This window comes from Candoia aspera, chromosome 1 (assembly GCF_035149785.1).
Source record: "Candoia aspera isolate rCanAsp1 chromosome 1, rCanAsp1.hap2, whole genome shotgun sequence".
Taxonomy (NCBI): Eukaryota; Metazoa; Chordata; class Lepidosauria; order Squamata; family Boidae; genus Candoia; species Candoia aspera.
The window spans coordinates 157,389,779-157,417,568 of NC_086153.1; the positions used below are offsets into that span (position 1 = coordinate 157,389,779).

The window sequence follows — 27,790 nt, forward strand, 5'->3', positions numbered from 1 at the left end:
TAAAATGGGAGCTTCTGTTCAGCAATAACTCCCAGAGGTGGCAGAGACTGAGGGCGAGGGAATGACATTTGAATCAGATTTAAGATCTCCAAGGTGAAACAACTACAATTTTGCTATTGGCAGAGAAATCCAGCTCCATATTCACTATTTTTATATCTCCATCAGACAATATAAGGGGAGAGTGGTGAGGAATCAAGCAAAAGACATTCTTTAGGCAAGGAATCAAGCAAAAGACATTCTTCTACCACGATCAAACCATTCACCTGGTACAGTTCCATTAACCTTTTTTAGCATTGCTATAAAATAAAAGAATTGAGGATCATCTCTGCAATAACTGAAAACTGGATTAATTGGCTGTTTGAAGATGCATACTAACATTTTTTGTCTTCCAATTTCTTTTTGCTAGTTTTCTCAGACATTGTCTCCATAACCATAGCAGTTTCTTCATAGCTTTGAATTTTGTCATCAGAGAATTTTTCAATGGATTCTACCATTTCTACCTTCTCATAACTCATAGTGCTTGGTGAAGTAAGTTCCTTGTGCAAGCCGTCCTGCTTATTGCATTGTTTCTTTACATAAATTCCTTTTTCATTTCGCTCATTCTGACGTGGTGTGGAAAATGGTTCAGATGCTCCACTAAATTGCTGTTTTGAGAACTCTTCTTTTTTTCCAGGTTCTCCCCACAGCTTGGATACATCATCTTCCTTCTCTCTGCCTTTCAGCTTGTACCCATATTTAATGTCTTTCTGCATCCTTGATTGCTCTTGCATTCCATGGGCTTCAAGTTCACTTTTGTAATGTTCAAGAGACCTGGATAATTCTGGTTTCACACCTCTTCCACTTGATATAGTTTCTTCAGCATCTGAAACAATGACCCTACCCTTGGAAGGAATGGGTAAAGCATGGAAGCAGGTGTCATCATAGCTGCCTTTTTCTGTAACAATTACATATCCTTTAGAGCAGAACCCAGTTTTGGGTTCCTGTCTTTGGTAGAATCTGATTTTCTCTTTCATTATATTGCACAATTTGTCAAAAGCTTTGCTTATTTGTGCTCCATCAGGCACATCCTCTTCCACTTTGTTGGGCTCAGTTTCTTCCTTGGTATCATTGCATCCATGTTCACTTCCAATAAGTAATCCTTCATGCTTGAAATCCATCGGGGCTTGGTCAAATCCTCCTTGTGGCTGGTCAGGCATTTTTTCCAAGGAAGACCCATTGGTAAGGTCTTTTGGTGTAATCTCCTTCCTCCTTAACATTTTCTTTGGCAGACTTCTTTGTCGTAACTTGGCACTAGCAATCTCTTGTATGACTAGCGTAATGTCTACATTAATGGAAATAAGAGAACAACAAATATAGCATGAGATGCAGCCCACTGAAGAGGAAATGCATCATGTGCAGACACCATCTCAAACAGGGTGATGAGAGTGGCTTTAATGGCATCAATGTTTGTTGAAGAAAATATTAGATCAGGGTGCACCACTTCTTTGGGCAAGGTCTCCATTTGCCCTTTGAGTGATACGCTCCAATATGTTGATTAAGCAAAGACAAACCTAAATGTGATTCAATTTTAATCTCATTGATTTGATTTTAGTTTAATATAATCTTAGTTTAATGCAATTAATATGATTACTACTTATATAATTAATACTTACATAATTATTACTAATACCACAGACACACATATATTCTCAAATTAACATTTGAATGGATGATTCAAATATGATGAATATTTAGATGGAGCTATTGTACAGAGAAAGGAAAAGAACTTTTCTCTCCCATTCTCTCTCACACACACTTCTAAGTTGATTACATTTTTAATTTTGTTGTGTAGTCTATAAAGACAAAGCTACTGATTTCAAATCTGACTGTAACCTACAAAGATGCCTCCAAGGGCTTATGGATCATTTGCCAATGTCTGCAATATTGTAATTCAGCATTACAAGCTTGATTGTATAAGGAAACACTGGTATCTACCAGGCTCCAGTTGGACCTTAATTGCATTACTGCAATTCATACAATTAGCAAGAAATTAAACAAGGGAGGTTCAGTTGGTGACAGCACCCAGCGAACAGCTGATCTCAAAAAGCTAAATAGGATCAGATCTAGTCAATACTGGAAGAAGAGATCCCCAGGAAATCCCAGGGCTGTAGACTAGTCTAGAATGTTTTTAAAAAAAAGTCTTGGAGAAAGACAAGAGCAAACCATTTCCTCACTGTTGACAAGAAGCCTACACAGACATATTTCTGTAGCCAACAGAAATCAAGCTAGTTCTGAAGAAAGTTTTACTATTTTATGTAAGATAGAAAATTCATTTTAATACAACCAACATTCAGGCTTAATTTCTTTATGGGTTTGGCAAGATGCCAGGTTTATTCCTGAGCCGTATATGTACAAAACCTTAATTCATCCCAAATGTTCAAGGGCTAAGACCCCAATGAACAGAAACATCAGGTCATTTTAAAAGTATTGGGAGTGCTCCAGGACCTGTGAGGTAGGAGACCTCTCTCCTTCCTAAGAAATCAGTAGATGATTCAGTTATTGTTCACCTTCCTTCAGTAAATACAGTGAGTTTGTTAATAGTAATCCATAAGAAAAGGGTTAACTTCAGTCACCTGTATTCAGATGATGGGAACAATGAGATCAACAGAAACATGTCACACATACATGCTACTCTTGTGGATTAAAATAATTTCTGTAGACACTTGATTACCTGTCCCTTTTAAGGTTGGTGTCTCTGAGGGTCTGTAAGTCTGTGTAAATAGGGTTACCGGAGTTCCAACAATGGCAGAATTCAATCTATCACAGTGGGGAAAAGATATAAGTCATGAACAATAAATTCCATCAAAATAAAACCTAAACAAACAAACATTTAATGTTTAAAATAATGTCGTCAAACTATGTGGGTTACATCCACGTAATTATACATATTTACAATATTTTCCAAATAGGTTGTTTTTATTCCATTCCAAGTCGAGCTACATGGAATGCTATCATTTCCCACCTCTCTTTACCCACGTCACCAAGTCCATTATCATAAAACATTCTAGAACAGAATGTCATGCTCTGGCAGGTTAACAAAGCACATGTGAATCTCATTGAAAAATGACTGAGGAGCAAGAATCTACCTAGAAAAGAACACTGTTGGGGTAGCTGAGATACCCCCAGAAACCTCTGTGAGCAGAGAACTGCCAGTGGTAGGAAACAAAACAAAGTGCTCCAGATCTGATATATCCAAGGCTGAAACTTTCAGTTTTCTAAGAGAAAATTCAGAGCTGCTCCTGTTTGCCATTCTTTCTCTCTCTTCTTCTAAAGCATGTAATTGGACCATATGGTTGCACCTCCTCCAGCTTAAAGATGCATGGGTTAAAAGGGTGGGTTGCCTGGATATACATCTCAATTTCCCTGCATGCACTTTCCATGTCTACTCCACTGTAAAAGTCTACAACAGTCTACATGTGCATAGGCAAACATGCTCAAGAGAACTCCACATGTTTGAAAATCCTCACTGAACAAGAGAGAAGACCTTGGAGAAGCAAAACATGATTTAAATCCAGGAAAGGTAGAGAATATTAAAAAGAAGCTTACACTGGCTCTGCCTTAGGTCTCTTTAGTATAAGAGGGAGGGAAGAAAAACACAATTAGGCTTTCGAGATTATGTTATTATAAACTATATCAATAGAGTTCCAGTACTTCCTGTGGAATCCATTTCCTGACCTGGCCTACCTCAAAGGACTGACAACCATCCATGTGGAGGCTACCTGAACATACATAAAGGCCACATTCAGATCATGCTACTAAGATGAAAGGGAATTAGTCTAATCAGAGTACCTTTCATACCTGTTTTTAACCGTTGCTGATCAGCTTAACGTTTTAATAGGAGTACTTTGTGGGTGCAACCTATTTTTAAAACAATATTATTTCAATTATCTGGATCCACATATACATACTTAAACATTCTCATTGGAATATACGCTAGAGAACCTTCTGTTTCTGATGCACCACTTTGCCAGTATTCTTTTCCCTGTGCAGTTGCTGTTCTGTGGTCACACGCAAATGAATACAGGGCAATGTGTTTGCAATGCAGGCAATTATGATATATGGGCGTAATATTGTCATTGCCGTTGAGATGGGAGGAGCTCTGCCTGCTTCACCTCTTTGATTTAAAAGAGGAGAAAGTGCCACAAACCACAACTGGGACGAGGCAATTGCAAGAGAAGTGCAGTTCATGCAGATCTTTTCTAGATCCTTTTAAATTTATGTGAAGGACTTGTGTGCACATCTCTGCAACCACTGCAGATTTGTTTTTTTTTTAAGTGCATGGTTATTTATAGTTGCACCAAGTGCTTATCAACTTCCCTTGCCATGAAAATAGTTGAAACCGAAGGTGACCATACATTTGTTGCCTTCGAATCCTTGTCTCCTTACCCCAAGTATAAATGAAGGTTGAGAAAAAAACTGGTTTTATACTCTTACAAGAAGAGTTGAAAATCACCTACTGTAGTTTGTAGTATCTCAGCAACAAACAGAAAGTCACGCAGAATCCTGGAAAAAAACACCTAGCATATTGATGTAGAACTGTTATCAATGGATGGCTTAGGGAGTGTGTCATGTGCTTCTAAAGTGAGTAACATATTGCATACCAATTAATATTTAATTTAGATTGGTCCTTAGGGTGTTGCACATTACTGGAAAATGATGTTTTAGTCCAAGAAGCTTGGACACCCTGCTGTGCCATCCAAAGTAGAAAAACCTAGAGAGATATTATCGATAGTCCTGTGATTTAAAACATTGAACAATATGGCCAAGACCTGGTTGTTTGGTACTGAAATTATTTCTTAGGCACAACTTGATGAACCTCTAAGCACCACTGTTGCTTTGGGTTTCAAGAACTTCCATACCTGCTATCTTCATTTTCAATAATACGTTTGTAGCGCTCCAATTCAGTCCCCAGGGACTGTTTATAAATGGACAGCTGGCGGCACTGGTTGGTGTATTTTTCCAAGGTCCTTTCAGCATCTTCTATGCCCTTTCTCAGAGTGTCAATCTGCTCGTTATATAGCTGAATCTCGTCATTGTAGCTGTGCTGGGTGTCCTTAATCACCTGGTCTAGCATTGCTGTCTGTTAAGAAAAGGAAGATGTGAGAGATTGCCTAAGGCAGTTCTGCTATAGGGGACAGCCCAGCTCACTAGCAGCGAAGATGCAGAATACTATTTCAATGACTTGAAACAAATAAGTAATATTGTTTCAAGTATCACTTGGCATTAAGAAATAGAGGGACTAACATTCGCACAGCATAACAATGAGGAGCAGGCAGGATGAGAATGGTATTTAGATAGCCAGTACCCAAGGGACACAAAAGATGTAATTTCTTAAAAGTGTTCCTCTGTCGTAATATAAATAATGTTAACAAAAACCTGCACATGTGTATCAGTTAAAGTTCTAGGCCCATACACAGTACATAGGATTAGTGTAGTACTCGTGTTTCTAGTATGTAGAGAAGTGAGCTCAGTGGTTTATGGGTTCAATATAATTCTGAATCTGTTTCTCTGACCACAAAAACAACCAAAGTTTTTATCAGAAAACTTAGCAGCAAGCCATCCAAAAACGATAGCTTGAGTTTTTTTCTCATTTATCAGTCAAAGGACTAATAAGATAACATGTTAAATATGTGTAGACTTAGTGCACCTTTTTTACTTTACTCCCCTCCCTCATGCCCCACTGAATTGTTTATAATATTATAAATTCTTCCTCTTCCCACTCCACTGACATAGTTCAGGAATGCCATATCCTTGAAGGGAAAAGAATGTTGCAAACCACTGGAGTTCTATAGATAGGAAGTAGCATGGACTTGGAACTTTATAGAGGCATTACAAGAACCTTGAAGTGCCAAGGCAAACAGTGCCCTTCTACAACATTTTCCAAGAAAAGCCCCAAAGCCCATTCCTTATTGTCTTTCCCCTTAAATTTTATAACCTCTTAAGACAGGACAATGGCTTGACTTCTGAGATCCTCCAAGAGAAGCTTTTATGAAGAACCAAAACATTGAATTTGAATATGACTGTGCTCTTTCTCTCTCCCCTCCCCCCAAATATTCTTTATTTTTTTTTACAAGTATTATTTGTGGGAGAAAGTCATGTTTTTACATTCTATTGTAGGCAGTTGAAAATGTTTTGCCAGAAAAGGTTCCAGTGGAATATATATTGGCCACCAGATGGTGCTCAGTCACCTGAAAAACAAAGATTTGCTCGATAGGAAAAAAAATTATCACTTCATCATTGCTCCTGGAAAACAAATATTGGAAAGTTTTATAATTCAGATAATTTTGCAAAGCTCAAGAATATATTCTATAAAATCATAATTAATTTTACTTCAAAATGTACCTTCACAGATCTTTGGGATCAATTATTTCCATTCCTAGGACTGAAGGGCTGGCTACATGTGAAATGCTCAGGTTAGGTACCCTAACCTTCCCAGTTTATGATCTCTCTGATGCTTTTAGCTTATAGAGGAGAAGAGCAAGCAACAGTTCTAAAATATCCACAAAGTGCTAAAAAGGAAACATGCATGCATGCAAATGAAAGCATGTAACATCAGAAAAAGACACTGATTTACTTATAAAATGTGAGTCTTCCCAGTGAGCAAGAGGGTCAAGGTGGCACTAATGCAAAAAATTAGGATGCCATCTTTTTGCATAAAACTTTCATACATGGATGGATACATGGATGGATGGATGGATTTGATTGTATATGAAAGTATATGAGCATGAAAGAGTGAACAGTGATATTACTCACTTTCCTAAAAGGGGAGGTTGGAAATGGGACAAAAGAGAAGATTTCTTCAAGGGATGATGCATTACCATCTTCTTCAGGGCAGGTGACATTCCACCTCCCTCAGAGAAGAGTTGCTTATCTCCTGATACAATTACTCAGAGCTGCCCAGAAAAGACGGGTGTCAAGCCCACAGATGTCAGAACTCAGACTTCAGAGAACTCTATTCCCTTCCTCACTTTTTCAAGGTCAAAAGAATCTCAGATTACCCCACAGTGTGCCACCTTGCTCACCACAGTGTCCAACCAGAGTGGATCCTAGCAACTTTATTCTCTAAGAAACTGGCAAATCCATCTAGCATGACTGCAGGAGCTTTGCCCCGTACTGGTCCTAAAAGAACCCAGGTTACTCTGAACAGCACCATTAGTGGGAATCTGTAGATGTGATAAGCACAGAGAAGAATGGAAAACTATTCCTCAGATAACCTCTTGCTTGTGAAATAATCACAATCCAATCTAATAATCTAAATTAATCTAGTAGTTTATAAACTTTAATCTGAATTTAATGCATAATGCTTGTAAAACACTCGTGCTCAAATGTAGACTGAAACAGTTATTCTAGTAAAAAAATAACTATTCTCGAAACAATACCTCTGTCTGAAGCTTAACTTTCTGGGCTTGGAGCTGGCAAAGAATGCCCTTGTATTCTTCTAACTGATTCTGAAGTATTGGTATCCTTCTCTCAGTCATCAGCTTTTCCTGCAAACAAAGCAGAAGGAGGAAATGTGAGTGAAATTGGATTGATAATGAAGACTTGACTATAGGTTGGAATGAAAATGATTTTAAAAATCCAATTTTCCTCTTTGGCTACATCAGGTTTCCAGTAGAAATGTGATATAGATCCTAACTGTTCAGACATTCCACACAATTGAATGTTATGGTGAAGTGATCAGTAGTAAAAGCCTACTGAGGGAAGCTTATGTACAAACAAGAAATATTTATAGCCCCCTGCCCAGGCGAATGGCCTCCAGATGCGTTGAGCATCCAACATCCCCAACAAGCTGTCTGATCAAATTTCAAAGGGCCACCCTTTCAAAGTGCAACCCATGAAAGTTCCTAAAGCTGAGCCATCATTTGGACTAACCTAGGTCTATATCATATGGCCGGCAGCAACTCTTTCAGAGCTTCTGCAGCAGTTTTCTCAGACCCTGACACCTGAGATCCTTAACTGTCATTGTTGGGCAACATGGGGGATTCCAAGCAAGCATTCTAAAGTAGCACAAGCTGTCTGAATTATGGCTCAAACACTGTGCTCAGTCTGGAAACAAAGTGTCATTTTTTAACGATTGTCTCAATAATTTGAGAATGACTGCAGGGTGTGTGGGGAGTGAGAGGAACAAGCAATCAATAATAAGCACTTGAAACAATTATTTTTGTGAGAAATTCCATTCCTGTATGGAAAGGAGAAAGGCTGTCATATAGAATTAGACTTCTTCAAAACATGACAGGCCACCAACAACTACTGATACTAGACTACCTCATTTGAAACAGGTTGCTCAAATAGTCAACATTCCTGCTTCAAATAATTATTTCCAACCACTCCTGGAAACAGCTGCATAGTTATGGTCCACTTTTCTGAGATCCTCAAATTCAAGCAAAACCCTAAGTGCTGCATTTATAAACCATCTAAGTGAAAAGAATCATATGATTGGGCAATATCTCTCTTAGCAACTATTGACAGGATTCAGAGATAATGGGAGCTCTAGGCTGAGATACAGTTGTGATGGGTAAGCAGCGTGTTGCATCATAATTTTTATATAAACTGATTTGGACACCCTTAATAGAAAGGAGAGCCCATACAAAATCCATGCTCAACTTTGAATGCTGAGATGTGGTTTGCAACTCAAAAAGTATAAACAAAGTAATAGTTTAAAGGAATAACCATCTTAGTCTCTTATAGCAAAAACAATAACAAGTCATTTCTAAAATGTCACCATATATTTTCTCATTTTTACCAAAATCAAGAAAGTAACCATTCTAGGAAAAGACACATACATACACATGCACACAAACACACAAACGTAGAACTGAGAGAAGTCCAAATTGGTGCATTTTCCCTCTTCCCTCCCCCATGTTCTGAAAGAGGAGGATCAAGAGGAGATACAGGTCCTAAAATTACTATTTGGATGAAGAAGAAAACTAATTGAAATTACCCCTCCTTCCCTAGTTTAGACAGATCTCTGCATTTATGCTCACAGCTGCAGATATGCCTCTGTGACCGATCATTTATATGCAACTACACATTCTTCTAGACCAACACACACATATTTTTGCAGACCACAGCATTGGAACATTAGCATGTGCAACAACTGCATTTGTCTTATGGCATATCTGTCAAAAAAGAATCCCAGATGAATTAGTCATGTTTAGTTGCAACTGAAAAAGTTAAGGAATCATTTCAGAAGGCTGACCAAGTGGAAAATGCAATATTCTTGCCTCAAAGTGCAGCTGGAAAAAGGACACCTCCCATTTCCTTCCACTGCATAGCAGTTGCTCATTATGGAATACTGCCCTAAGCAGTCAATATCAACACAATCAGAGGACAGTTGGTGTTAGGTACAACAAATATCAACTAAATTGTTCAGAGGACTTGTATCAATATAATAGGCCTGTATGAGATACTGTACTTTGCCTTGGGGAGGTACTTTGTGCTACAAAGGCAACAATATTTGCCTCATCAAGATGCAGCAATTACAAAAACCAGCTTCTCTAGGTACCTTTTCTTTTTCCGTGGCCTTCTCCAACTCTTTCAGAAACTCACTGTGTTGGAAGAGGCTTCTGTGCACATGCCTCTTCCTGTTACTGGAAGTGCCAAGGAAAACACTGAAACAAGGTGAAGACAAGTAACCTGATAGCTTTGCTTCGCTCTTTGGAAGTGGGGTTGGGCATTCCTTTGTGAAGCGGCTTCAAAGGCATTGAAACAAAAAGGAAAGGTAAGAAGCACTCCTTTGAAGCTTTGTATAGACTCACAATGGATCCTCCAAACACTGCTATGCTAAAGTCTGATCTTATCTTCCCATCTTATTTAAAAAGCGGGATCTTTCAATGAACGTATTTTTTTCTTCAGGCATTGTGTGAATGGGGAAGAGCTTGAAAGTAGGTAGAGAGCAGGGCTGGGCTTGCAGCTGAGACCCTTACCCTCCCTGAATGCCATATGTTCCGCCAAGGAGTGATGAGGAGTTTTTGCGTGGACACAAGTAGAGTTCTCTTCATAATCTGAGATCATAATAAGCAGGATTCCAGCTTGTACTCATGTATATGTGAACATGGCAATGCTCCCTTCCAGACCTTCTGGCTGAATGTCTGAAGGTTGGGGCGGGAGGCAGCTTGCATGCCCCTTCCTCTATTCAGTTTGAAACCCTCAAATGTTCAGGTGTATGCCTGAAGAGGGCTTTTGTTTTAAAAAATGATTTGAAAAAGAAAATTCTTACCTCACTGGCTCCAGCCATGATGGTGGACACCTGAGGTGTTGCTTGCGTGATCTGCTGTAAATTTCCAACATAGGTCTGTATTTCCATGAGGTTCTGTGGCCAGGTAAAATAATTATTCAAAGTTATTATAGCAAGAAGTTTGGTGGAAGGAACTGCCCTGCTAAGCTTCTATCTGAAGTTCCCCACTTCTGGGGGAGAAGGAAACAGAGATGTTGAGAAAAGCTGGACTGCTAGACACTGATACTGACTAGCTCTAGCAGAGCATTCCCTGGCATGCTACTGTAATTACCTTTCCCAGCCTTTGTTCATAGATGGTGCTATTTGGTTATATACTGTACATGGCATATGTCTGCTATTGGATTATATTATTAGAACATACAGTACAATGATTTTAACCACACTGTAATCCTCTTTGTTTTGCAGCATTTATACTGTGTATAAATCAATCTTTTTACTGGAGAGTTTCAAGATGTTTAGCCTTCTAAGTAAGCATTGCAGCAGCTTGTATTATTTCCAAGGAATGCAGGTGCATGCATAATAACTGTGTTGTCCAAAAGGTGGTATGCTATGCATTGCATGACAGTTTTTTCCAGACAGAAAAAGGAATAACAGATCCTGAAAAGGACTGCCCAAGGTTAGATAGCAAGGAAAACTTAGACTCACATTGTGAATCTTGATCTCAGCCAAAAAACTTGGCTGTGGGGGCGGGGTGGGGGAGCAATTGTACAGTCTGCTAAACTACTTGATAGGGTTGAATAAGTGTGTTTTACTTCAGGACAGATGGTTAGAAAGTAGATCTCCTTCTACTGTAGGTATTTAATGTATTGATAGGGATCTAAAATGACCAAATATTTATCAATTGCCACCACAAAATAACTTACCCAAATTTGAATTCCTGCCCAAAGGAAAAAAAAAAGTATTAAGATGGCAAGGACATGATTTGTGTATGGAAGATCTGTGAGCTTGGTTTATTTCTGATACCTGAAGCAAATTTGTGGATTCAGAATTCTTTAAGTAACTGTCATTTTCCACCAAACTCTAGATGATAAGTATCAGTATAAAAAAATGGAAAGGGAAACAAAGGAAATCAAAGTAGATCTCTTAAGTCCATCCATAAGCTAGAAGAAGCCTTTTACCAGTCATGTCTCTTCTTTTTGCCCAGCATGGATTTATCTACACTTACGAATGACATTCAAAAGGGAAGGAATAGCTTGATCTGTTAAAAGTTGTTTGGGAAACAGAGGTGAGAGGCAAACAGCTGTCAAGAATTACCTTCTTATATCTATCTTTTGTGGCATTTACATCATCTTGAAAAAACTGCAGTTCAATCTGGAGTTCTAAATTACACAACAAAGCTTCATCAGCATCCTGTAATAAAAAATAAATAAATTAAAACAATTTCCTTTTGTGCTTTTTCTTCTGATACTAAACAAATATTTGAGCCACTAGTATCGAATGGAAACGCTGGACTTTAAATTTTGCAAAGAAAAGTCATCTCTTGCAGTAACCTAGGTAACTGAAATTGATTAATATAGGGAGGAATGATCTTCAATTAATATTTATTTGCATCCTGTGTATATAAAAACTGAAATCTAAATAATTGATAGGCAACTTTATTACATAGGTCTTGTACTGTACTTAGGTAGAACTGCATACCAAATAAATTATACAAGGAAAAGAGTCACATTTATGTAGTTTTCTTGGCAACAGTATAGAAGTGGTTCACCAGTGCTTTCTTCTGGGATGTTTTTCAACTTCCCAGTGTAAATAACCAAGGTGGGATTTCAAGGTGGTTTCTTCCCTCCAATACTAACAAGGTCTGTTCCTGCTAACCTTTTTTGATGTATACATTTATATCCCCTACCCGTTTCATTGCGCTTTCATTTAAATCAGTTGGATATATTTTAAGGAGCTTTGTTTTGTTTCTTTTTTAAAGGAAATCAGTATAGAAAGAATATTTATTACCCACGCTTTGTTATCAGGGACTAAAATACTGGTTTGCTGTGTAGCATTAATATGAATGGGCATTCCCAAAAACAAGTTACTTTGGAAAGGACAGCCAGAGCAGCTTTTTAACTTTGAACACACCTGTGACAGAGCATAGTAGGGTATAAGAGTTGGACCAATGCAAACGCTTCAGGTCCATTTCCTATATTCAGCTAATCAAATGCAGCAAGCAGTGGTCCCCGATGCACTACCTGATCTGGATGTTCAGTTTTCAGTAACATCACCTCTATCAGATGTTCTACTGTCCCATTTCTGGTCAGGCAATGTGATGGTGAGTTGTTTAAAGAGTTTTGCTTCTGTGATAGGCCCAGCAAACTAATTCCAAGCTCTGTTGTGCTATTCAAAAATGTGTAGATGCTTGCTGTTTCCATTATATCATGGATTGCAGAAGTAGCACTGCTGATGTGCCAGTAATAATGATAATAAAAATAAGCATAGAATTTCGCTACAGGCCTAGTTATCTGCTTTGTGAGCAGATAAGATTTATGAATGCAAATGACAAGTGGAATATTCTAAGCCAGCAGTCATCCATTTGCTCACTGTTTCTCTATTGTCCTATGGAAAGCTGAATCGGAAGCACTACAATGAGATCGTGAATCCAGTAGTAGGCTGAAAAAGAAAGATAGATACTGCTGATGGGTACATATTTTGGAAAATAGAACAAAATTAAACTTTGGCTTAAAAATAAATTCAGATATATTTCTTTGGTATTCATCATACATCTGGAAACCAGGATTGATGATGTACCACATACAGGAGTATGATTCAGGAACAACTAATTCTGACAGCATCTGAATTAGTGAACCAGTGACCTAGTCATATGGATGAGAAGAATCATTTAGAGTGTGATATGTGATTAGTTGAGCATGGTTACAATTGGCTCAGGGTCTTTAACTGTTTCATTATTGATTCTATATCATATGTCTGGTGTGTGTGTGTGTCCCTTAATGGTAGCTTTAACATAATTTATCAACATTCTTTCCCCAAGCTATAAAAGTTAGGCAGGAATCTGCTAGATTTGTGCATCTGCTGATTAATATTTCCTCCCTTGGTTGGGTCCCAATTTCTAAACCTATTCACGTATCTCCTCTGTGGTGATATGATGTTTATCAATATGCTCTGAAAGAAACTTGCCAACCAAAATAACATTTGCAGCCCTCTGTAAACAATATGTTATAATCTTGACTTTTTGCTTGCCTCCCCCACTCCCATAAAAGTGACAGATAGGAGGATATTGCATCTCAGTGCATAAAATACGATCAGTCACATTGTGGCAAAGATCAGAATTTTGAGCATCAGCTACGTGGAAAGCACAAAACACTGAAAAAAGAAAGAATGATAAAATATCCTGTATAGACACAGCATCAGTAACAACACATAATAAAATTACTAATACCTGTGTCAGTGTAAATCTTTTTATAGTATATTTGCTTTCAGAATCTCTTTGATGCCATGTTGCCTACTTATCTAACTTTTACAAAAGTAGGCATTATGCATAGTTCAATTTTAGGTTGGGCCTTTAAAATGAAATCGAAAATGTAATAAATAATTCCTTCCTTTTTCTTTTTTTCCTTCTTCCTTTCTTTGCTCCTTTTATTCTATTAGTTTGTGCTAGTTTTTATGTTCTTTGTAAAACTTTTAATAAAATTTATATGTAAAAAAGAAAATGTAATAAATAAGACTGGGATCAGACATCAGCACATGCGGCGCATGAGATCTGAACAAGATTCAAATCCTAACTCATCCATGAAACTCCCCATAGAGACCTCCTTGGCCCAATTATTTCATTTTATAACAATAGAGAGGACCTTTTTATACTTAGATAGGATAAGTTTAATCTCATTCATATGGGGCTGGTATAAAACATATTTTGAACTGGACAACAACACCACATATTGGATTTCATCCAGTTTTACTCAAATGTAGAGAGTGAAAGGGATGCGGTGGCACTGCGGGTTAAACCGCTGAGCTGCCGAGCTTGCCAATCGGAAGGTTGGTGGTTCGAATCCGTGTGACAGGGTGAGCTCCCATTGCTAGTCCTAGCTCCTGCCAACCTAGCAGTTCGAAAACACGCATATGTGAGTCGATTAACAGGTACCGCTTCGGTGGGCAGGTGACAGGGCTCCATTTAGTCATGCCGGCCACATGACCACGGAGAAAGTGTCTGCGGACAAACGCCGGCTCTTTGGCTTTGAAACGGAGATGAGCACCACCCCCTAGAGTCGGACACGACTGGACTTAATGTCAAGGGAAACCTTTACCTTTACCTTTACCTTTAAAGAGTGAAACCAATGGAAAATGAAATTGGTCATGACTGATCAACATCCCATAGATTTGTGGAGTCTATTTGTACCTTTCCATTAGCAGGAATGGCAATGGTTTTCTGAGGCAGGCATACACATACAAGAAGGAAAAAAAATTAAAATAGGCTTCACAACTTTTTTTAGAGCAAAGAATAAAGGACCCCTCAAATCCTTCCAAAATCTGAAAATTCTAGCCCACCTACAACTATGATACACCTTCATTCTGAGCAACAGTCACCCCCTTCCCCTTCCTATTCCAAATCACAGCCCTCTGTGATCCAAACCCTGCTCTACTCTGGGCAGCACAGACTGGCAGTGAGCCATCCAGAGTGCTTTCTGCAATGCCTTCTATCCCTCCCCCACCTCCTGCAAACACTGGCTTTCAAAATATGAAACTATTTGCAGAGATTATGCACAATTCACACAGCAACAATTTGCTGGGTGGAATGCATGCCTATGTATGTGCATACATGTACACATGTCTAAAGGGAAGGAACAAAGAACACTAGCAGTACACTTCTGTGTACTCTCTGTACATCTGATTAAGCCAGGTAACATTTCTAAAAGCGTACACAACAAAATACGTAGAGACTCTCAAGATCAGGTGACCTTTAGCAGTACCAGTGTTACATTCCTCCTCTTTCCCTCCAACATTCTTCCTGTAAAACAACTTATGAAAGCATATGATATGCCACGGCAGAATAATGATTCCAGATCTTGGCATAACTGATTACATTTGACAATTAGCAACTTGAGTTGACCCAACAATTGACCCATCAGTGAACCACCTTTTTCATGCCTTGACGACATACTTGCCAAGCAAATTGATCTTCAGTATAGAAACCATTCTGAAAGCCATTCAGAATGGTTTCCATACTGTAAATGTTCATTGCTTCAACATTTTTAGGAGCTGGGTCAACTTATGCCCCTGATTTTTATCTTGGCTGGCAACTTTTTCAGATGGCCTGAAAGCCAAAGTATTTGGACAATGTTGTTATTTAATCAGGCTGAACTCTGAATGTTCTGTAACAGCCAATTTCAATTAATAGCTTGTTTGCAAGCTGCCATTTGTAGGAATTGCATTACCTATTTGATATTTACAATCTGTGACAGGTCAGCCTATGTCAGCTGAAAGGGTTTGTTTCCTTGATTGAATTACATTTACAGCCAAAGGAGCCATAAGTCCCCCAGCCTCTTGCCTAATGCACAATTCATTAAGCTTCTTTCATTCTCATTTGGCATCTACACATTGCAACAACCTGTTCCATCTCTAACACTGAGATTCCTAGTTAAATGATTGGATGCTGAAAGCACAGTGGGAAGTTGGAGGGAAACGGGGCAAAAGGGTTTGCTGCAGAAATCTCAGCAGAGCAGAACCTGGGCTCTACGAGTCATTAAATAGCAAAATAGCAAAATATCATGAGCAGAATCAGGATTCCCAAACTTATGCCCTGTTTTTGATTTTTTGGGATAATTTCACACAACCCAGCAAAATATCCATTAAATCCATCCACCATTTGTGCATGCATAAAAGGATGCATCAGGCCTCTACCCCATCTTCCCAGCAATCTGCTGCTAATCTTATGATCAGGCCACCCATCCCTGATCTTTCCACTGCACACCCATCAATCTTTGCAGCACTTCCCTCCCTAGCCTCTTTCATCAGTCAGCCCATCCACATTGACCTTCCCTGCTCATTCAATCTTTGTCTGAATTTTTTGGTATTTGTTTATGCTAATACATTTTCAAAAAATTTCAGATCCTGAAAACCTCTTGAAATTTCTTCATATATGTCCTGGGGTATGTCCCCAATTTGGAACACTTCTCTGGATCAGAGGAAGACTAACCTGGCTGCACTTCACACTTTTAAAGGTCAATTTTGTCGTAAAAGCTAAACATTGAGAATGCCATTTGATGTGAAGAAGCAACAGGCAGAGGCAGAAAAATAATATAGAACTCAGATAAAATGAGAAGTAACGGGACTCACTAGCCCCTATCTAGTGGAAAAGGATTCCAAGGAGCAAGAGTGAGATGGAATTAAGAAATGGAGGGGGACTTAATGTGATCAGACAGGGAGATTCTGTCATACCACAGATTGATTGCCAAATTGTGAGGGCAAGGGTATTGAGACACTAACACCGCATCCCATAAATGCTTACTCAGTAGGGACTGAAAAGAATGGGACTTACTCCCACATACAGAGAGTATAAAACTGCAGCCTTGTGAGGGGGGAAGGGTCAGAACTAGAAATATACAAATGTGCTTATTTCATGCACGTGTCCATTTGCTACATACACAGGACACCCTGATTGTAGTCAACTTATGGCAAAGAGACCTCCTGAATTATTTTATAATTGTGAAATCAAAATCTTGCTGGAATACTGGAAATTGATGTATTAGGTACCATTAAGTTGGTGTCAACTCTTAGTGACCACAAAGATGGATTTTCTCCAGGATGTTCTGTCCCCAATCTGATCTTTGACATCTTCTATCAGTGCACCCATTGTCAATATAATTAAGTCCATATACCTTCCTGTTGGTTGTCCTCTTCAATTTTCTTCCACCTTTTCCAGAAGTTTAAGGGAGCTGAATCTTCATATAATATGTCCAAAGCATAACAAATACTGGAACTAGCATTTGTTTATAGCAGAAGCATTGGACAGAGCCCAGACCAACCAATTTGTTGCTTGTACCCTCACTCTATGTCTATCAAAACATGAGTCCTCCCTCATTGTTAGGTGAGAAGGGCTGAGGCCAGAAAGCACAATTTTCTCTTACTGTGAAACAGCCTCCCCCAAGAAGTTAGACTAGCCATCTTGTTGTCAGTCTTTCAGAAGTTATTAAAGACCAAACTTTTCCAGAGAGCCTTTGGGAATGATTATTCATTGTCAGTATTTGAACAACAGAATTGCTTGGTGAGAGGGCGGTGAAGAAATATGAGAAATAACTAAATAAACATCTTTTTAATGTAACCATTGTTTTTGATTTAAAATTGTATTGTTTTATGACATTATTTGGAATTACAGATTAATTTTCTTTTTTCTTACGACGGATGTTTTATTGAATTATATTGTCATAAACCTTGAGATTTGATGGCAGAAATATTATTATTATTATTATTATTATTCAGATACAGTTTTAGTTTCTTTTCTGATACTGAATCTTACTAATTCCTTCTCTTCTTTTGCATAATGAAAAAGATGTTACTGGAAAAGGTGCAATTGATTTGAACTTGTTGAGGTGGTAGAAAGAAAGAGGAAGAGGTACAGAAGGATGGTAGAGAAGGAAATACAGTAGATGGAGAATTGTCATATGAATCTGTGTGTAACGATTGCCTACACCCAAATACTCAGTCTCACAAGCTCGGGCTTAAAGATAACTGATTTATTAAAGGAATAGTATGCAAATACAGAGAAAGCTGAGAATGAGCAAAAGCGCGCCAAATACAAACTTAAAAGCCTTGCTTGTAAGCAGGTCCCGCCCCGTCGCCCGTCAGGACGCTCCCCCTCCCAGGTGCTGGAAGCCGTTAGACGCGCCTGGGAAAGTAACCTTGAACAGGAGCGCAAACCCAAACATGCATTCCAAGCCCTCAAAACAATGGAGGGCGAAAGAATGGAAAAACCCCGGGTGAAGGAACACGGAACAGAGAATGACATGTGAAACGTTACAATGTTAACCAGACATTAGAATGAGAACATGACATATTGCCCCCCCAAAAGAAACTAGGGAGCCGGTTTGTCAGGATAGGCAGAGTGAAATTGGGCTACGACAGCGGACGAGGTATTGTAAAGCGGAGCGCTGGCGTCTGGAGTCGAGGATCGATGTCACCTCGAAGTGTTGCTGGTTGTCAATCATGAGGGGAGGTGGAGGAGCGGGTTGTGGATGCCAACGGTCCGACGACAGGCAGGGTTTGAGTAAACTACAATGGAAAACAGGATGTAAACGTTTAAGGTTGTGAGGCAAATCAAGTTTAAACGTAACAGGGTTGAGCTGAGCAACAATTGGAAAAGGACCGACAAATTTAGGACCAAGTTTCTTAGAGGGTTGTGGGGACTTGATAAACTTAGTTGATAAGTAGACTTTATCCCCGACCACAAAGGATGGTTCTGGGGAACGCTTTGCATCGGCATGGCGTTTATAGGTAGCCTGGGCATGGCGGAGAGCGAGTAGAATATTAGACCATGAGTCTTTAAGAGAGTCTGCCCAGTCAGCGAGGGTGGCTGGTAGCGGTTGAGGATGAGGAAGTTCAGGAATCGGAACAAAGTCACGTCCAAAAACTGTTTTAAAGGGAACTTGACCAGTGGTTTGATGAATGGCATTGTTGTAAGCGACTTCAGCAAATGGGAGTAGATCGACCCAGTTGTCTTGTTGGTAGTTAACAAAAGCTCTTAGGTATTGTTCCAATGTAGAATTAACCGCCTCTGTAGATCCGTCCGTTTCCGGATGCCAGGCGGTAGAAAGCGACTGTTTCGTACCCAAAAGTTTCAAAAATGCCCGCCAAAATTGTGACGTAAATTGTGTGCCTCTGTCACTCACCAAACGGGCGGGGATACCGTGGAGGCGGTACACGTGGATGAGGAAGAGGCGTGCCAGCTGTTGTGCGGTGGGGATAGAAGCGCATGGGATAAAGTGGGCTTGTTTGGAGAAAAAGTCTTTGACGACCCAAATGACAGTTTTGCGTTGACTAGGGGGTAGATCAACGATAAAGTCCATGGAAATATCCTGCCAAGGGACAGATGGAGTGGCAACGGGTTGAAGGAGACCTTGGGGCTTGCCTGGTTTGCGCTTTATCGCCGCACATACAGGGCACGCAGTGACATACTCCTTCAAGTCTTTGAGTAAAGTTGGCCACCAGAATTGGCGGCGAACGAGGTGCAAAGTTTTTACGTAGCCAAAATGTCCAGCTAGCTTGTCATCGTGGCAGCGCTGGAGTATGGTTTTTCGCATTGCTTCGGGTACATAGAGACGATCGTTGCGCCAGGCAAGATCATCGGTGAAAGTTAAAATGTGTTTATTGGTTTGCAACCAAGTATCTGTTTTTAGGTGGGAGAGCAACTGTTGTTGCAAATCGGAGGGAATTGACAAGGGCGGCGGGCGGCTGGAAGGCAGAGCGGCTGGAGGCGGAGTTGATTTCGCTCGGGTCTGGCTGCGAGTCACTGCTGCCAAACTTAATTGTTTGTCGGTCCAGACGGTGCCTTGGACCGTTGGCCCTGGGCCAGCATCTTGGGGTCTGCGCGAGAGTGCATCAGCTAAAAAATTTTTCTTGCCTGGTATAAATTTAAGAGTGAAGTCAAAGCGGCTGAAAAACTCAGCCCAGCGCAGCTGTTTGGGACTGAGTTTCCGACTGGTGCTTAAAGCTTCCAGGTTTTTATGGTCAGTCCAGACTTCAAAAGGGTTTGAAGTGCCTTCCAATAGGTGTCGCCATGTCTCTAAAGCTATTTTTACAGCAAAAGCCTCTTTTTCCCAAACATGCCATCTTCTCTCTGTTTCCGTGAACTTGCGAGAGAGGTAGGCACAGGGTTTTAAAGCGCCAGATTGGTCCGATTGTAATAGAATTGCTCCTATGGAAAAATCAGAAGCATCGACTTGTACAACGAAGGGTTTAGAGGGGTTTGGATGCTGTAAAATTGGTTCTGTGGTAAAGATTTGTTTGAGCGCTTCGAACGCTTGTTGACAGGCTGGAGTCCATTTAAGGAGCGCGCCTGGGTTCTTTGAACGTCGCGTATCCCCCTGTCCTTTAGTTTTTAACAGTTCAGTAAGGGGGAGGGCGATTTCCGCAAAATTTTGGGCGAATGCCCGATAGAAATTAGAGAATCCAAGGAAACTCTGTAATTGTCTCCTGGTACGGGGAGGTTCCCATGCCACGATGGCTTCTACTTTTGCAGGGTCCATTTCAATGCCCTGAGCTGAAATCCGGTACCCTAGGTAATCAATTTGCGACTGATGAAAGGCACATTTTGATAGTTTTGCGTACAACTCTGCTTTTTTCAATTTAGCCAGTACCTGACGCACCAAGTGGATATGTTCTGACATGGTTTCAGTATATATCAATACATCATCCAAGTATACCAGTACCCCCTTAAATAGGTGGTCATGCAAGACCTCATTGATCAGTTGCATAAAAACCCCAGGTGCCCCAGATAAACCGAATGGTAAGACTTTATATTGGAAAGCCCCAAGAGGACAGTTAAACGCTGTTTTCCACTCATCCCCTTCCCTTATGCGAATGCGAAAGTAGGCTTCTCTCAAGTCCAGTTTTGAAAAAATTTTGCCTCTGGCCAGATGTGATAACATATCTTTGATCAGGGGCAAAGGATATTTATTTAATATTGAGACCGCATTGAGCCCGCGGAAATCGGTACAAAGCCTTAATGACCCATCCTTTTTTGGCCTGAATAGGACAGGAGCTCCTACCGGGGAATTTGCCGGCTCAATGAAACCCCTAGCCAGATTTTTGTCAATGAACTCCCTTAGCGTGGTAAGCTCTTTAGGAGACATGGGGTATATTTTTGGGTGAGGCAATTTTACATTTGGTAAAAACTCAATGGCACAGTCCGTTTTTCGGTGGGGTGGCAAGCGATCCGCTTCCTTTTCCCCAAATACTTCAGCAAAATCTTGGTACTGATTGGGTAGTCCCTCAAGAGGTTGAAGCGTTTGCACAGTGGTATACGCTACCCCTCCACCCTCCATGTCCTCCAGTAGGTCCTTTTCGGGTACTTTGTAAAATCCATCTGCAAACGTCACAGTTCTATGCAGCCAGTTGATAAAAGGGTTTTGTTGCACAAACCAAGGCATCCCCAAGATTACCAGAGGACCCCCCACTGGAGCTACCACAAATGGCAGCTTTTCCTGATGGGAGCCCATCTGCAAGGCGACCAGTCCCGTGGAAAGATTGACCGCTTTCCCTCCCGCCATAGTTCCATCCAATTGGGTGAAAATCATGGGTCTTGGCAAAGGGAACGTGGGCAGCTCCAGAGCCGCTACGACATCAGGGTGCATCAGGGAACGGGAGCAACCCGAGTCTAGCATGGCCCACACTTCCACCGTTTTGGTTTTTGAGCTCAGTTTAACTTTAACAGTCAGTGTGGGGAAGTTTCCACTCACCGAATCATGGTTACGCCCGGTTTCTTCCACCTGCCCTAGGGCGCCCTTCAGGGCAGGTGGTAGGCTTTTCCCGCCGGCTGCTCGAATTGCAACTCTTCCTCCTCTTCTCCGAAGGGAAGGTCTGGGGGGTCCAGTTCCGCGAGGGCTGCCTTCAGTTTTCGCGGTGGAGCAGGAGCAGGTGTCTTTACCGTGGGTTTCGTCTGTCGTTCCTCTGGACGGCGTCTTGGGCACGACGTGGCTCGATGTCCTTCTTTCCCACATCTGAGGCACTGACCCTTGGAGAACCGTTGCTCCCTCTCTTCTTCCCAGGTTTTTGGTTTGGGGCGGCTGGCAAGTCCAGATGTGCGCGCTCCTCTAGCGAGACGTGTTTGTCTAAGCTCTTTGGTATGGGCATAGGTTCGTAGGGCATTTTCTGCGCTGCCCGCCAACTGAATCCACCCATATAGCGTTTTAGGATCATCTCTGCCCAGAGCCCATCGAAGGATTTCGGGTTCAAGCCCCTGCTTGAACAATTCGATGATTGTTGGCTCAGACCAGTCTTCCACTTTTCCTGCCAAAGCTTTAAACTCCAACGCATATTTGGCAACTGAGAGGGACCCTTGGTAGAGTTTCCGCAGGTCATTTTTGGCCGTTTCTTGAGCTAGGGGGTCTTCGAAATGCTCTTTAAGTGCCCACAAAAATTCATCGAAGTCCTCTAACTCAGTTGCCTCAGCTTGGCATAGTTGCACATACCAATCCGCTGCCTTTCCTCTCAGCTTGTTGGCAATGAAATTGACCTTGCCATGTTCAGACCGAAAATTTCGACCCCAATCTTCTATATAGTGCTTGGCATTAGTAATAAAGAAGGAGAGCGTTGTGGGATCCCCATCGAACTTCACTCCAAATGGTGGGAAGGTTCTTGCCGGCTCAGCTGGCTGTGGCGGTGCCGCGAATGTCAGCGTGCGCCGAGCCCCCATGGGTGGTCGATCCCTAGGAGGTCTTGCCTCTCGCTCCCCCCCTTGACGGGCTGATCGAGTCTTGCTTCTCCCCCGGGTCGACATGGTACTATGCCTGGGGTACTGTGACGGCTCTTCCTCCCAATCCTCCAGGGTGGGCTCTGCCTCTCTGGGTAGATCCTCTTTGGGTAGATCCTTAAGGATCGTCACTATTAACTCCATTTTATCTTCTAATGCCCTCATTCGGGCCGGAGTGACTGGCTCCTCCGAGGGTTGGTTGGTTACCACCACCCTCGGTGACAAGGGGACTTCGTGCTCCCAGGTCAATTGTGGAGACCCCCTCCCCTGTGTTCTTTCCATAACGGTTCTATGATCACTCCTGAGACTCTCCTGCATGGATATCAGCAGCTCGTCCAATTGGATATCTCGCAACTCCCGACGTGCTGCTCTTTGCGCTCTCGAAGTTAGCACTGGCCGGCTTTTGGCCGCCTCCCGCTCTTCTTCGCTTCCCTCACTTGCGCGAAGTTGAGGTTCTGTCATCGCTAGCGTTCCCTCTTATCCAATGATTGGATGGGGCTAGCGGAAAATGGATGAAATGATTCTCAGCTTTATGTAACGATTGCCTACACCCAAATACTCAGTCTCACAAGCTCGGGCTTAAAGATAACTGATTTATTAAAGGAATAGTATGCAAATACAGAGAAAGCTGAGAATGAGCAAAAGCGCGCCAAATACAAACTTAAAAGCCTTGCTTGTAAGCAGGTCCCGCCCCGTCGCCCGTCAGGACGCTCCCCCTCCCAGGTGCTGGAAGCCGTTAGACGCGCCTGGGAAAGTAACCTTGAACAGGAGCGCAAACCCAAACATGCATTCCAAGCCCTCAAAACAATGGAGGGCGAAAGAATGGAAAAACCCCGGGTGAAGGAACACGGAACAGAGAATGACATGTGAAACGTTACAATGTTAACCAGACATTAGAATGAGAACATGACACTGTGTGACTCCAAGGAAATAAGATAGACTGAAAACATGGTAGATTCTTCAGTTCACCTGTCTAACAGTACTAACTTACTTAGTGCTCTGCTCTGAAATAAGTCTACTGAGTTCAACAGGGCTTATAAGTCCCACTGAGGGCTTATAAGTCCCACTGAGTTCAACAGTGCTTATTCCCAAGAATGTGACTAGAACTGTCACCTAAATATTTGCTCTTCTTAGAGCTGTCAAAGAAATATTAGGATGAATTACATCAACAGAACATTTCTCCTCCCTTTTGACTTCATAGTGGCAAATAATAGCATCAGAGTTTGACTAGTGTTCTTGCCCCAATCAAAAATCTACAACCCCCCAAGTCTGATGCAATGGTACACCATCAAAAGTTGCATATAAACAGTAGCAATATAAAATAAAAGCTTACATTGGTGGGCTAATCTTTCTCACTCAACCCACAGAGTTGTTGTTACAGGGAAAAAATGGACAAGTGGGGTTGCTATGCTCCTGGAAGAAAGGCAAGATATAAATCTAATACTTTTTTCAGCATGTAAGAAAAGCAGAGGAATCCAGAAAGATAAAACAGTTGGTTTTAATTCTAGAATTTCCTCCCAAAGGGAGAGGGGAAGGAATAATTTTAAAATATTGATTGTTTAAATATGAGAGCCAATTTGGTATAGGTGGTTAAAGGTTAATGGTTAGAAACTGGGAGATATTGAGTTCTAGTCCTACCTTACACACAAAGCCAACTCAGTGACTTTGGGCCAGTCATTCTCTCTTAGCCCTGGGAAGAGGGCAAGGACAAATCACATCTGAAAAATGTCACCAAGGAAACTGTGGACTTGTCCAGGCAGTCACCAGGAGTCAGGACTGACTTGAAGGGACACCCACCCACACAAACCCTTAATGTATCTCTTCTTTGCCATGGAAACTAGGTTTGTTCAAGAGGACAATTGCTGGATGACAGAGTGCACTCAGGCCTTAAAGCTGGTGTTCTCTGTGCAGATACAATATGTGATTGATGTGCTAATTCTGTTCACATTCTCTTTTTCTATGCATTTAAGTAAAGTGGCACACATATTTATTCTGATACCTCAAGGTTCTAGAAAAATGGCATTTTAAGCTTCCAAACATGTACAAGCAGTTTTTAAAACACACTGTTTTTAAAGCTGGAAAATGCAATTCCTCTCACACAAAACCAGCAGCTGTATTGCAAGAGTGACTGTACTAAACATATCTGTCCATGTGTTAAAACTGGCTATCAGTACTCATGACATCACTTGAAAAGCAGCACCAATAAAAAGAATGTGGGGGAAGGGAATGCAAAACATTACATTTGATATAATGAACTCACTTTATTAAGCTGTTCAAGAGTAGTTTTCTGCCTCTGCTGATAGTCACATTCATTTTTATATCTAAAAGAAGAGAAACAAAAATGTAAGTAAACTCCACTGATAAATTAGGGGGGGAAATCACATTTAATTCAAACTGGAAATCATTCCTCAACTATAACTTAAGGCAAGGCTTCATACCACATCCAAAATTTGGGTTTGTCTCAACATAGAGTCCATACTTCAATTTTATAGGATATCTAAATTAGTACAACTTTTTGGTAACATGGATTGAGTTTACTGTAGTACATAACCTTACTTGGTGAATGATACTGTGTTGACTGTGGTTCTTGATATTCATTTTTAGCTTAGAGTGAATTATTCATAATTAATTAATGGTAGATTGGAAAACTATAATCTCTGAGATATTTTTAAATATTTCTAATAGTTTTTAAAATTCCTTGTTTATTCATTTGTATTTTATTCCTTTATCTTGTTTCTTGTTTATGTCTGTTTATAAAATGCCTAATAAGAAAAAAGAAATTTTAAAAAAGTTAATAAAAGAAAATAGCCAAGTACCTCAGACATCTGCTTTCCATGTAGAAATTAATGGACACATTTGGACATAATATTAAACTAGGGATGAGCAACCCACTGCCCATGAATTACATGTGCCACCCATGCCATGTTTGCAGTTCCCAGAAGCCCCCTTAGACTGAACCACAAATGTTTACCCCTGAGGTTTTTCACATTTTAGAAGTTATTTTCTGCATGAAAAGAATCTCCCAATTCTTCAAAACCTTAAAAAAGAGACAGAAGTTTCAGGTTCACCTTCCTTGGTGATGCCAACATCACCATCCATGCCCAAGGAGGCTCTTAGAGGCTGATAAAAGTACAGGTCTAACATCCTGTGGCCTTGGGCTTTCCTCCATCTTCTCTCATCTTCCTGCATTGATGAAAGGAGGAATACAGAAGCTGTTGCTTTTACTTCACTTTGGGATTTGTCCAAAATGGAAAATTATTCTTCATTTTAAAACAAGCCAACTTTAAACCATAGCCTATTAAGCTGGCTACTTTAAATGAACCATGGTTAATGTTAGCTATAGTTGCCAATTTAGCTGAATCCACAAATTGTGGTTAATTAAAACAAGATACAAATCTTTCGAAATTCTCTTGGTTGCACATTGTAAAGGGAAGCTATTAAAAGCTTGGCTCTTCTCCCAGGCTATGCGACAGGGTGATGGTTGGATGGGTTTGTTTTGGAGCCACTCATGGTTTCTTTTTCTTTTTTTGTATTTTTCTTATTTTTTTTTAATTGTAAGCCTCTCAGAGTCATTGGAAGTCAGGTAGCCTCTAAGTTGTACAAACAAACAAACAAACAAATTATTGTGCTTCATTTTTTGTAAAAGACATAAAAGAAAGGCATTATTTCTGCAAGGGGAATAAATATTTTCAACTGTTGTAAAACAGGCATTCCATACTTTGGGGCAGAAGTGTTTCTGATAATTTCACTGTGCCTTTCTTATCACAGAGGGAAAACAGTAAAAACAAGCCTTTGTTTTTAAGGTTATAAGGAGACAGGTTAAGAAAAATAAATGAAAGATGCTAATAAAGAAACAAAGGAGAGATTGGACAGGACACATAGATGTTTATGGCTCACATGGCAAGAAATGAAATGATCTGAACATTTTGAATGCCCTCTAGGTAGAAAAGCGATCGATAACTTGCATAAATAGTAAAAGGATAATAATCATGAACATTCAGACAGTGTTACTACATACATTCAATGCACTCCATAAAAGTGTTCTGGGAATCACTACAATGTTGTGGAAGCTATTGATTGCATTTCATATTTCCTTTCATCCTTTTTTTTCCTAAGGCAATTAAGTATTTTCTATGCGAATATGAGATTTACTCTTAAAATATCAACTTTAGGACCCCATTCCCAATAGAAACTCACAAGACTAGCTTGGTAATTGAATCTAAAGTTTGTTCCAGCTATTTTTTCCCTTCTGCCATCACGATTTATTTATGGAATTTTACAGAGCATCCAGATGACATGAATTTCATATTTAACTCTTCTAACTTTCTCCTCACTGTGCCATTATGAAGGAAAAACTTGAATAGGTGAGCCCTGTACTTTTGATTGTTAATACTTTGAATTATTTTCTTGGAGCACATAGGTGCAGACCACTGAGTGAGGGCTATCACTGCTACTAGAGGAGAATCTTGGACATCACCACAAAATGGCATGTAGGCCCTTGTCTCAGCATCATTTGAGATGATGATAGTGAAAGAAAGGAAGCCAGGTTTCTAGGGTCCTTGCTTTGCTTTTTTGAGATTGTCCCAAAGACACAAAAAAGATTGTTTTGGACCACTGGATCCACATCCTCTTTAGAAAAAGCAAAAAGTAGGTGACACAGTTTTGGAGAACTAGGAAACTCTATGCCTACAGCTGCCATAAGAAACACATCTCCCTCACCTTCAGCTGACTTACTTGTTATAGTATTCATCCAGCACGCGCTGAGCATCTTTCTTCTCACGTTCCAGCTTAGATCTGTTGATGGCCAGGTCATGGACACGCTGGTGATTGAGCTCATTCTGAGCAGCAAAAGCCTCTTCTAATCCAGCCAGCTCATCCATGCGTTGGAACGTCTCAAGCTGCTTGTGGAAGATGGTGTTACGCTGCTCAAGGACCCGAGCCTTGTTGATGTAGTTGGCAAACCGTTCACTGAGTCCCTGTAGGTTTTCCAGGCCTTGGGCTTGTGCAAGACGCCCAAATTCCTGTGACTCTGGAAGTTCGTCATAAGCATCAGACTGTTCATACTTCTCATTGTGGACTTCATGCAAGTAGCTGCTCCTATACAT

General features: G+C 40.6%; 1 protein-coding gene across 1 annotated transcript; it reads right to left on the reverse strand.

Annotated features, from left to right (window-relative positions):
* Positions 1-327: 327 nt before the first annotated feature.
* On the reverse strand, positions 328-27,790 carry BFSP1 (beaded filament structural protein 1). The gene is made up of 8 exons (XM_063316492.1): positions 27,420-27,790; positions 24,946-25,006; positions 11,531-11,626; positions 10,259-10,351; positions 7,419-7,526; positions 4,899-5,119; positions 2,711-2,796; positions 328-1,321 (listed from the first exon to the last, which is right to left on the reverse strand). Exons 1-8 carry the CDS (start codon positions 27,788-27,790, stop codon positions 372-374), a joined length of 1,986 nt encoding a protein of 661 aa, XP_063172562.1. The 3' UTR covers positions 328-371.

Bases quoted from the DNA above. Each gene is read 5' to 3' on its own strand.
- BFSP1 (XM_063316492.1), bottom strand. From the start codon at position 27,790: ATGTATAGGAGCAGCTACTTGCATGAAGTCCACAATGAGAAGTATGAA. The intron at 7,527-10,258 runs GTAAGAATTTTC...CTTTGTTTGCAG, and splicing joins TCATGGCTGGAGCCAGTGAG to GAAAAGCTGATGACTGAGAG. The intron at 5,120-7,418 runs GTATTGTTTCGA...TTTTCTTAACAG, and splicing joins AAGTTAAGCTTCAGACAGAG to ACAGCAATGCTAGACCAGGT.